The sequence below is a fragment of the Lutra lutra genome, chromosome 2 (genome assembly GCF_902655055.1).
Source record: "Lutra lutra chromosome 2, mLutLut1.2, whole genome shotgun sequence".
NCBI classification, from domain to species: domain Eukaryota; kingdom Metazoa; phylum Chordata; class Mammalia; order Carnivora; family Mustelidae; genus Lutra; species Lutra lutra.
Window position 1 is genome coordinate 20,874,142 of NC_062279.1, and position 12,511 is coordinate 20,886,652.

The 12,511-nt window shown below is 34.3% G+C and overlaps 1 protein-coding gene across 1 annotated transcript in view; it reads right to left on the reverse strand.

The window, feature by feature from the left end:
• SGCZ (sarcoglycan zeta) overlaps positions 1–12,511 on the reverse strand; it is a 1,128,323-nt gene that overhangs the window by 17,125 nt on the left and 1,098,687 nt on the right. The window contains exon 6 of the mRNA XM_047715970.1: positions 9,541–9,613. Within this exon, the coding sequence (XP_047571926.1) occupies positions 9,541–9,613 (73 nt within the window). The remainder of the gene's footprint in view (positions 1–9,540; positions 9,614–12,511) is intronic.

The following is a 12,511-nucleotide window of genomic DNA, read 5'->3' on the forward strand; positions in this document are numbered from 1 at the left end:
TCTTTTGGAATCATACTTCTACTGTGTTTGATATTTGGTACTATGGTTTAAAATACGTTAAGTCTTTCTGGGCTTTTGAGTTTTTCCATTCTTGTCTTTATTATTTAATCAGAAAATGTTTATTATATTCATCTTCATTTTAGACCTCAAGTCTCCATTGCCAGCATAGCCACAGAGGATAGTACTTTGCTAACACCGACTTAGAGGATCTCTATTCAAAGAGGCAATAAAGACAGAGATGAGAGATGGGTTCGAGAATGTTAGCCAGCAGCAATGTAACTTAATAGCAACATCTCTAAATTGAAAATTATAATGCTTGCTTATGAGGTCATAAGATATGTCTTAGGAGAATTAAGAGAGATAAATATGTGGTGGGGTAGTATTTTGAGATACTGATGGAATTTCCTTCCTTGTCTCATTTCCTTGAAGTTCTGCCATTCACTAAATAGTATCTTTTGCCCCAAACAGCAGAAGATGGAGCAGAGAAGTTGATAAAGAACTCTTCTAAGTTTCCTAATCTAATAGACATTTTGAGCTGAAAAAAACCTTGCCATTTAGTGTGTTGAAAATGATTCAGCACATGAAAAAAAAATCGGAAGGAAACCAAAGTCAGTGAGAGCTTGTGTACTTTGACCTGTTGGAGAACTGTTCTCTTGATTCAGAGGATATTGATTTGGATGGGAAATCAACAGAATTGGTTTCAAATTGTTCTCTGTGTTCTGCTACCTGAGGTCAAGTCCTATGATGTAGGGCCTTTATTCTTTAGGTGTTAGAAGTCTGAGAAGAGCACTGATGTCTCAGGGTGACTGAGGGCAAGAGACCAAAAGTGGTGGTGGTCACCTGTAGTGAAGGAAGAATAAGGGGAGAGAAGAATGAGAAACTTTTGGCAAATTCCAGGTTGGGTCCTGAGGCTCTCAATGACCAAATGTCATCCCAAAAGCTCTGGAACAGTGTAAACCCCTTGGTACAGTGACAGAACCCCAGGGACAAAGAAGAGAACTGAATAGACTGAGACTCAATTCTTGATACCAGTGCACTGGGGGCCAAACGTGTGTGTGTGTGTGTGTGTGTGTATGTGTATGTATATACACACACACTTAATAACTTATATAATTTCTATGTATGTAAAACTGATGAAAGAATACATAAAAACATTCAAAAAGTTGTAGCAATTTTACAGTATTGCTAAATCCCTCAAGTTATGAAGCGATTAAGACTTTGAATTAAACAGGTTTCAACTGTATGCTTTGTTAATCTTGATAAAACTAGTGTGGTAATCATTAAAATATAATACAAACCTTATTTCCACAACTATATGGTCAATTAATTTTCAACAAAGTGGGAAAAACTATTCAATGGGGGAAAGAAAGTCTATTCAATTCATTTGTATGGATTATTTCATAATCATCCCACCAATACTGAGAAATGCGTACTCCATCTGTATTTTACTTAGGAAGTAGCTGAATCTTAGTGTGGTTGAGTCCATAATTAGGATTAGGTAGCAGATGCAAAGATCTCAGAATAGCCAAAACTGCCTTGAAAAAGAACAACAATGTTATACTATATGTTGGCTAACTGAACATAATATCCATCCATACATACATACATACATAGACATTCCAGGCATTCAAAAAAAAAAAAAAACTTTGAAGCATTTTAAGCATTTCAAGAAAAGCTATAATAAGGAAGACAGTTGCTGGCCTGGCACAGAATAATGAATAGATCAATGAATAATATAGAGACTCTAGAAATAGACTTTAACAAGTACAGTCATTTGATTTTTGACAAAGGCAGTAAACTGATCCAATGAGAAAAAGCAAAGTATTTTCCAACAGTGCTGGAATCTCTGTATGGACAGAACGAACTTCAATCTATACCATCCACTTCTATTAAAAGTAAAAGCTAAAACATTAGGCTTTTATTTTTTTAATCATTTTTAAGGGTTTATTTAGTTTAGAAAGAGAGAAAGAGAGAGTGCACATGCAAGCGTGGGGAGGGGCAGAAGGACAGAATGCTCAAGCAGGCTGCCTGAGGAGCTGGGCATTCATCCCCAGGCTCCTTCCCAGGACACTGAGATCAGAACCTGAGCCCAAACCCAGAGTTGGATGACTAGCCGGGCATCCTCTAAAGCCACCTGAGTGTCTCTAAAAGATAAAGCTTCTAAAGGAAAATATTTTGGTGATTTGGGAGTAGATAAAACTTTCTTAGGCCACAAAAAGGAATAACAAGTAAATATTTTAAAACATAAATAAGATGTCTTCGAGATGAAAAGCTACTTCTCAAAATCCGTCAGTAAAACAAATATACCATAGACTGGGAGACAATATCCACAAAATACAGATGTTACAAAGGACTGGTGCCAGGGTATATAAATAATCCTCCAGTTCAAAGATAAAAATACAAAAAATGGAATTAAAATATGGACAAAACATCTGAACAAACACTTCACTAACCAACATGGATGGTTGTTCCATACACACATGAAAAAGTCACTAATGTCACTACTCATCAAGTAATGGCAAATCAAAGACAACGAGTACCACTAAACACCCACCAGAATGGCTCAACCGAATAAGAATGCTAACACTGAATATTGGGGAAGATGTGCAGCTACTGAAATATTCATTGATTTTTAGCAGAAAATAATGTAATTACTTTGAAAACCTCTAACATTTTCATATAAAAATTAATACATGCCAGCTATGTCCCAAGTGTCTATCAATTATGAAAACACATAAGTAAAATATTGTGCGTTCATACAATGGAATAGTAAGCAGCAATAAAACAGAAAGAACTACTGATACAGACAACAACACAGAGAGCCCTCAAAAACATGTGGAGTCAAAGAAATCTTGCAAAGAAGAGTACATACTGTAAATTAATTTGTATTTAGTCCTAAATCTATCTAATCTAATCCAGGGTGAAAAAGGTGAGAGAAAATATTGCTTCTGGTGGGTAGTGGGGGGATTTCCTGAGAGGTGCATAAGAGAACTCTCTGGGTAATGAAAATGAAGTGTCTTTTTTTTTTAAGATTTTATTTATTTATTAATTTGAGAGAGAGAGAGAGAGTGTAGCGGGGAAGAGCAGAGGAAGAGGGACAAACAGACTCTACACTAAGCACAGAGCCCGACACAGGGCTCGGTTTCAGGACCTGAAGTGAAATCAAGATTCAAATATTTGACCAACGGAGCCACCCAGGTACCCGATGATAATGTTTTATATTGTGACGGGAATTTGGGTCACACAGGTATACGCATTTGTCAAAACTTGGGAAATGCACACTTAATTTTTGTGACTGTCACTATATAATTATTTTACAGTAAAAGAAAAGAAATTAAGTTGTCTTGAATAGTAGTTAATGATATGCATGCCAAAGCGAATAGGCAAAGTGTATAGATTTATAAAATGCACGTGCAAATGCAAAAAATATAAGATATACTGGCAGATGGCTAGTGGAATGTGTACATGTATGATTGAAGACATACAGAAGAATGATAATGGAGGAATCTAGCTGGGGGTACAAACGTGGTCACTATAAGATGCTTTCAACATTGAGTATGTTTGAGAATTTTCATAATAAGACGATGGGAAAGAAGAGAGAGATCATAAGTAGGCAGAGAGGCAGGCAGAGAGAGGGAAACAGGCTCCCCGCTGAGCAGAGAGCCCAATGTGGGACTCGATCCCAAGACCCTGAGATCATGACCTGAGCCAAAGGCAGCGGCTCAACCCACTGAGCCACCCAGGCACCCGTGGTCTCAGATCTTAAAGGAACATCCATTTAGTTCATTTTTGGTTAAAATTTCTAAAACATTATGCTATGGAGATCCAAATAGGAAAACTGTTAACTGATGTTAATGTTTGACTGTCATTGACTATTAAAATTCAATGAAGAATTCTAATGACATGCAGGGATGCTTTTAAGATATATTTAATTCCTGTTGCTAAATTGCCATATTAATATAAATGCTATATCACTCAATGTCTGCATTTTACAGTTATTTCAAGGAAAGGGATATCTAAAAAGAGCATCTGATATTATTTACTTAAAAATTGAAAAATTTGAGATAAGTTTACTTGGATAAAAGTAAACTCATATCTACTTCCAAATCATGAAAATTCCAATAAACATATGTAATAAAGTCCCAACAAAAATCCCAATAGAGTCTCTTGAAACTTAAAACATTATGTTTAACTATTTTGGAAAAAAGGTATAGGGATGCCTGGGTGGCTCAGTGGGTTAACTGTCTGCCTTTAGCTCCGGTTGTGATCTGGTGTTTCTGGGATCAATTCTTGAATCAGGCTCCTTGCCCAGTGGGGCATCTGCCTCTCCCTGTGCCTCTTTCTCTGTCTCTCATGAATAAATAAATAAAATCTTTAAAAAAATGTGTGACACTTAATAGATTTTTAAAATGAAGTTGAAGTGGGAGATTTTCCTTTTAAAATTAGAACTAAATATTGAAATTATTTTAATTAAAAAGAGATTGGAATTAAAATTATAAATTTGTCAATGGAACACAATATAATCTAAAACAGATCAAAAGTATTTATGAGAGATTAGTTTGTGAGAAATGTAGCAATCATTTTGGGTTGAAAATAATAGGTTATTTAATCAATAATGCTTAATAAATTGACTCTCCATACTATAGACACTAACATTAGATACTTAACATACTCTGCAAGAATAATTTCCAGTTTTAACCATTCAAAATATAAAATCTAAGAAATCACAGACTGTAATTTTCAATGGAAAATTAGAAGAAGATTCAGAACATAATTTCCAATTTTACTTATACAAAACATAAAACTAAGAATTACCTAGTATACAAAATAAATGACAGAAAATTAGAAGAACATACAGGAAATACCAAAATACCCAAAAGAAAAAAGAAAAAAAAGAAAAAGAAAACCTTTGAAACAAGATAGAGAGCCCCAAAATCATAAAGAAAAAGAATTGATAAACTTTACTACCTAAGTCTTAGGTTGTATTGGTTTCCTCTAGATACTCTGGACTTCCCAAATAAGCCTAGAATCCCTACAGAAGTCCTGGACTTAGACATTCTGGAGCTTGAACATTCTTGAATACACTGGAACTCAAATTAGACTAAACCTGTATTCCCTTCTAGAATTATGTAATAAGCAGACTCTTGGCAACATAGGATCAACACTTAAATGACACCCTGTTTCTCTGTTATATAGAAATTCTCAAGCCCCCTCTGAGGAAGATTTACAACATAGTAGAGGTTTTTACTTAAATTCATTTTATTAAAAAACATTCTCTAAAGGGCCTGTTGAAAAATGAAACCCATGTTTATTTGCAAAGCTTGTGAATTCCTATGTGATTAGTCACTGGAATTAATGAAGTACAACTGTTCATTTTGAAAGCATCATAACAATCATAGCAACGGATTTCAGACTAGTTCTTAGAGTGCGTACCACGAGATTCCAGCAGAGAAAAGGAGTAATGTTGAACTCCAGTCACCCTATCACCTGTTTTTTTTTCCCCAAGAAATTCAGTTTTCACTGTGTTTACACACCAAAGATGTAATAAGATTTTTTTTTTTGGTAGAACATGAACTTTTATTTATCGTTTAAATAAGATTTTGTTTTTAAGGTGTTATGCGAACCTCAGTTTGAAAATGAGTGCCCTTGGTCTCTAGAAAAATTCACAACATTCTGAGAAAGGAATTCAGACTCCTTTTAAAGTAATTTGTGAGACACAATGGCTAACTACATAGAGACTTAACAGGAACTTAAGCACCAGGTATCTCACTCTTTATAAAATACTTAACATGGTGTCAGGCATGTGGTGGGCAGTCATGAATTATTTTTGATTTCAATGATGGAATGAATGAAAAATTGAAGAGAAAAATGTTTTAGGGGAAAAATGCAAGCTGTGACCTGAATATATAAGCAATTTTAATGTCTTAGCACTTTGGGCTGAGGTGAGTTTTCTTCATCTGCAAATCACATTGTTTCTGTTTTAACCACTTTCTGCATACTTGCACTTTTCTTTATGGTCTCTTCCTTCAAATTATATCAAACAAATTTCTAGATCAGTTGTTGCTCTGTGTTCCTAAGATTACACACTGAGACAACCTTCCCATAATGATCACTTGTTTTTAACTCTAAATAAATATATAAATACATACACAGCATGAAAGAATAAAAGGGGAGAAAAGAGAGGCAGAGAAAAAGGGAAAAGGAGAGAGGGGTGAGGGGAGGGGAAGGGAGAGAAGCAGAATACTATTTCATTATCTTTTTTCCAGCAAATTTATCTTAGCCTTTCATTGACAAAACATCTCAGCCCAAAATCCTTACTACCTTACACATGGTGGCTTTTCCTTTAACACAGCCATGATGTAAATAAAAGCTATGTGTTCTCAGATATTAATTTGGAACCTGTAAAATTTAACATTTCAGTTTAAAATTATATTCATATAAGAATGAACATGATGAGGAGTTGCCAGTTACATCATTAAATATTAATTCATTTTACTGAAATGAATCCGAGTCTGGATTCTTCTCTTTTCTTTCTTTCTTTCTTTCTTTTTTTCTTTTCTTTTTTCCCCTCTTGGAACTGTTAATGAAACACAGATCCAAACACTTTGGGCAACATACAGCTGGCTTCATCACTCCTCATCAGAGAGTGGAGAAACTCTTTTGAACTGTAATAATTTAGCTATACGTTAATTTAAGAAATAAGAAAGGAAAACATCCATACTTGGGTTATTCTTGACACATATACCATTATGTCCTTACTTACTATTCAACATATTTTTTTCACCTTTTTAACACACAGGGCCCTCCTAAAAGGCAATGTCACTCTATATAAGACATCATAGAAAATCTCCAAGTATAGTGCACATGGAAACTAGCAGAGAATCTGGCACACATGAATCACTCATCAAACATTGGTTGAATAAATAAACTGTAGAAATCGACTTCATGTCCACACCAAAATACTACCTGTACTCTTTAATAAACCTTTTGAAATGTACCTGTCCAAAGTCTTTTATTCTCAACAAAAACAAAATTAAAGGCAACACGGCTACTTACTCCCCAAATTACCATTTGATTTACCTGGCCAACCAATCTCACCTTGTTGATTAGAATTAGGTGTTGACTAAGAGTACTTCTTACTGCCCTGAAAGGAAAATTGTCAGCAGGACTTGTAAAGATCTTCTCAGACATTCTGCTTTTAATCTTCATGTACACAAATGAATAATTGAACACCCCCATCATTACTGTGCTTTGCTTCAGTTTTTGAATTTAGATCAGTAACACTCATCTTGGGGGTTGCTAATTTGCTTTTAGCACTAGCAGATAAGCTTAGCTTAGTGCAATATTTAAATAATTGATGGATAATTAGAAAATAAAGACCAGAAACACTATATGCTAATTATAATTTAATTCACATTCACACTTATGAATTTGGAGACATGTCAGCAAGGTAATTAAAAGAGCAGTTCTTATTTCTCTTTTGGCATAGATTTTCATAATGAAAATCATACAATGAGTATATAGTCATTGAAATGTTAGAAGTACAATGAGGTTTCTTTTAGAATGGCATAATTTAAATAATTTTTTATTGAATGAATCACTAAACTCTGGCACCTGTACTAAAACATAGTTCAAAAACAATTGGAGTTAATGTTGGCCACATGAGTCTTAAAATTAAGACATGGTAACTCGGACATTTCTTATATTACATGCACTCAACATCCTCGCTATTGAGTTTTGCTATTTCAGCAATTCAAATGAACAAATATTTATCAGACACAATTATAAGTGAGGTACATGTTGACTGCTATAGCACTAAAGATAGACAAGGAAGGATGCAGATCCTGGTCTAATGGAACATACAACCTTGCTAGATGGGGAGGGATAAGATAAATAATTACATAAAAATGTTGAATTCCTAACTGAAAAAAAATCCATAAATTAAAACTATAACACACCATGAGATGCTGTTTATACATACTCGTCTACCCTCCTAAATCCTTTGGGTTTTGGCATTGAGTAAAAAATTATTTTTGTCTAATAAAAAATGCCTTGATCACAGGAAGATGGCTACCCTTGTCTGTTATTATTAACCAGCCTGTTTGCATCTGGAATGCTGAGATACTGAGAAACTGAGTTCCTTAGGAAATTTTATAATAGAACTATAGAGGTCTGAAAAATGTACTGTTGTGAAAGTATGGGATTTTTTTTCTTTACATTTAAAATTTTTTATTTTTCTATTTTCATTTGAACATTTTTTTCCACTTATCCAAATGGGAAGGGCTGAACCAGATCTTTATGAAATAATTTGTGTTTTTCTTAATATTTGTATTGTGTTTTCCAAGACAAAGAAGACTGCCTCCCAGGTTGATATTTTGATTCAGCTTTAAAAATGACTTTTAATATATGATTTTTTAAAAATTATATTATTGTTGTCTTTTTTAATCCCATAGAAATGTATTAGGAATGTAATTTACCTATCAGAAAGTAATTAGATAAAACATCTTTTTTTTTTAAGATTTTATTTATTTATTTGACAGAGAGAGATCACAAGCAGGCAGAGAGGCAGGCAGAGAGAGAGGAGGAAGCAGGCTCCCTGCTGAGCAGAGAGCCCGATGTGGGGCTCCATCCCAGGACCCTGAGGTCATGACCTGAGCCGAAGGCAGCGGCTTAACCCACTGAGCCACCCAGGTGCCCCATAAAACATCTTTTTTATTGACATATAAAATTCTATTAGTTTTAGGTACATTACATAATAATTTGATGTACAGATACATTGTGAAATGATTGCCACATTATAAAATATCTCTGATCCTCTGATAACTTAAGTCATTTATTGAGTTAAGAACACCCATTGAAAAAAAAGAACATCCATTGATCACTTACTAGACTTTAGTATTTCAACTTTTATTAACAGTTGGCTGTGATTATCCTGGGAAGAATCCCTATAAAGTTGTCTTACACTTTTCTAGGTAGTGAGGGCTGTTACATACAACTGTGCCTCTTACAAACAGTACAGTATCAAGAGGCAGCCTATTCCATTGGCAATATTAGATTGAGGAGTCCATTATAGGATATTTAAGCTCTGCCTTTTTCTGATTACTATTTACATTGCTTTGCATTTCCCTCACCCCAACACCCTTTGACCATTTATTGGTTTTTTTCCTACTCTCTGCTTCCTCATTCTTTCTGCCTATGTGTGTCATGTGTTTCATTGTCTATGTCAAATTTTCCAGAATCCTGATTTTTATCAATCCTCCTCTAAACTTCCTCTATAACTGCCTTTTCCACACTCTTCCTGTCTGACATATTTATTTTGATATTTTTTGTATGTTTGTTAGGGACAAAAATATATATAAATATAGAATAATAACTCACATTTTCTTGTCCTCAATCAAATACTTGATATTTACCATGTAGGTAGGGAACATCAACTTTTTATATAAGTATGTAGTACATTTTCAATTTTACTTCTTTGTATATCAAGGGCAAATCAACAGTGATGGGAAGTCTGACAGAGCTGGAGGAGGCAGAACTTACCTGAGGTCTTGGGAAGGTTCTGCTCTGATGTGAGGTGTTTCAACAGAGTGCCCAAATACTGCTCCTTCAGTGCCTGGACAGAACAGGAATACAGTAGTCAGTAAAAACAAGTGGACAGACGCATTAGTTTTCATTTCTATCTTTATACATCAAATACACGAAAATGGCACAGCTGTAAACAGGAGTACAGACAATGAAAGAGAAGAATTAGAAAAAATGTTAAGGTAGTGAAAGGCCAAGAAAGGTAAATCTAAATGTCCCTCTGAGACCACTTCTGAGATGACCCTATTTAGCAAAATTCAGATTCACTGAGGATTTTCACTCTCTGATCAAAGAGCAAAGACCATCTCCTCCTTTCTTGTTTCCCAGGTACAAGAATTTGAGGGAGGGATAGGTCATAATACTTGGTTCTATCTTTCTACAAATGGCAGAGCATGAGTGAAAATGTGGTGTGAGCTCTCTTGTAATGTATCATTAATTCTTTAAAGACATAGGGGGCGTTTGGCAATTTCTTTACACATAACACCCACCTTTGATTAGAGAGATTATCCATGGCACCTTACTTTGACCTCGCTGGAACTAAGGCTCTCTCGAAAGCCATGAACTGCTCAAAATAAATTCATTACAGTTGACTTCATGTGGGGTCATACTTACCCAAAGAGGTCATGTACTCTACACAATTATCAGACACAATTATAAGTGAGCTACATGTTAGCTCTAAGAGAGCTAACACTCTCCAGGCAGCTGAATTATATTCTTTTTTTTTTTTTAAGATTTTATTTATTTGACAGAGAGAGATCACAAGTGGGCAGAGAGAGAGAGAGAGAGAGGAGGAAGCAGGCTCCCCGCAGAGCAGAGAGCCCATGTGGGACTCGATCCCAGGACCCTGAGATCATGACCTGAGCTGAAGGCAGAGGCTTAACCGCTGAGCCACCCAGGTGCCCCCTGAATTATATTCTATATACACTTTCATTTACTGACTCTATGTGATTTTCCAGATTCCCAGAGCCTTTCCATAATTTAATTGAGCTAAATAGAATGACTTTGCTTTTAAAAAAATGCAAAAAAAAATTTAAAGATGACAAAATCTTTCTTTTCTTTCGTAATTCCATATAAATGTTTTAGATCATTCCCTTTGGAATAACTTTATTTTCTTTTGGCTTAATCTTGATCAAACATTTTGGTTTAGGGATGTCATGTCTGTTCCATCAATGGCCTCTACACCAGCTTTTTAATACAAATTATACAAAATAATGCAAATAATACAAACAATGCAAATAAAAATATAAATTTTAAACCTATAAGATAAAGTTGCTGATGCTTACTGTGAAGAATAATGGGAAATATATTGATTCAATAAGCAATAAAGACATTTTCACTAGAAAATCCGAGCTAACACTTAAATTCCTGAAAAATATGTTGTTTTTATAAGAAAATAAATACTAAAATCACAAGATGATTCCTCCACATCAAACAGCAATGCAGGCCTTGATCTTGAATCAGAGAGGAAGAGATTTTTTTCAAGGACTGTAACATGGTTTCATCTATCTTCTGGTTCTAAGGGTAAATTTATAAGGTTCTGCAGCAGTAAATTCCTAAGATTACAGACTTCAGTTTATAAGCTAAAAGCCATTGGGATTTGTTGACCTCTCTCTGGGTTATAGTAGTTGTTGATGTTTTGTTTTGTTTTGTTTTGTTTTCTACAGAGACTCTGTAGGGCCTATAATATATAGATAGACAATCGGTGCAATTAATTCTTTATGGAGTTTGCTCTTTTGATATTTTGTAAGATATTTTATTTCTGTGAGTGGAAAATTCTTAGAGATAGTTCTTTGAAAATAAAGTAACGGTTTTAGATAAAGCCCTCATTTTGTGATTGAGGTGGGGGTGGCATTTGAGACAACATTCCAAGGTATAAATTTTCATATCTCAAGGAGAGACTCCTTTAGCATTTTAAAAGAAGATACACCTTCTAGAAAGAATAGTTACCCATGTGCAAAGTTTAAAATTTCATTTCACTATTCTGTGACTTTGAAAACTTCCCAGACAAGAAGACAAAAATATAATTAAAGAGTAGTCGCAGTATTTATTTTCAAACATGGAATGGCACACATAGTACCTTTGCACAGAATATATCAGTGAAAGTAAAAGGGGGATGCTATCAAAGTTTTAATTTTCCAATAAGGATTAAAAACTGATAGAGGTCTTAAATCTAAGTATCAGTTTAGAGGATGTTTGATGACTTAAAAAAAATTCTTGAAGAAATAATGTGTAATCATATCTCCTAAGGGGCTAACTTGAAAACTGAATAAAATAACACAAATAATTAACTAACTATAAACCTCCAGATAATGAGAAAATGACTCTCATCCTCTCCATTATTGTCCTAGAAGGAGCCAAAGGGGTAACAATTAATAAGCAATAATGATAATCTTAAAAGGAAATCAGTGAGGGAAAATAAAAGCCATTTGAAGCAGGCACATACTCTCAAAGTATAAAAAATCAAAATTAAAATATATATTTCCTTTGAATTAGGAACTTTAACAAAAAGCGTTCAGATGAGTTGCAAGATTTAGCAATTAAAAACACAGGACACCAAATTATCTTTGAATTTCAGGTAAACATGAAAAAATTTTTCAATGTAAGTATGCAATATTTCCAGAGGACATGCTTATAGTAAAACTGGTATGGTGTTTATCTGAAATTCAAAAATGAATCACCATTTCACATCTTAAGCTATAAAACCACAGGCACTGAAAAGGAAGAGGGATAGAAAAAGGACAAGAAGTTACACAACACAGATATATATATATATATATTTAAACCTACTGATTAAATAAACATTTCTTATTTATGGGGTCATTCATAAGGATACAACATTCAATTCTGTTTGTATAGGTGCTGAAGGGTGTTTCAGATAATTTGAGGTGACGACATTCTTTTAAAGACTTTAGGAAAACAGACTGTTGAC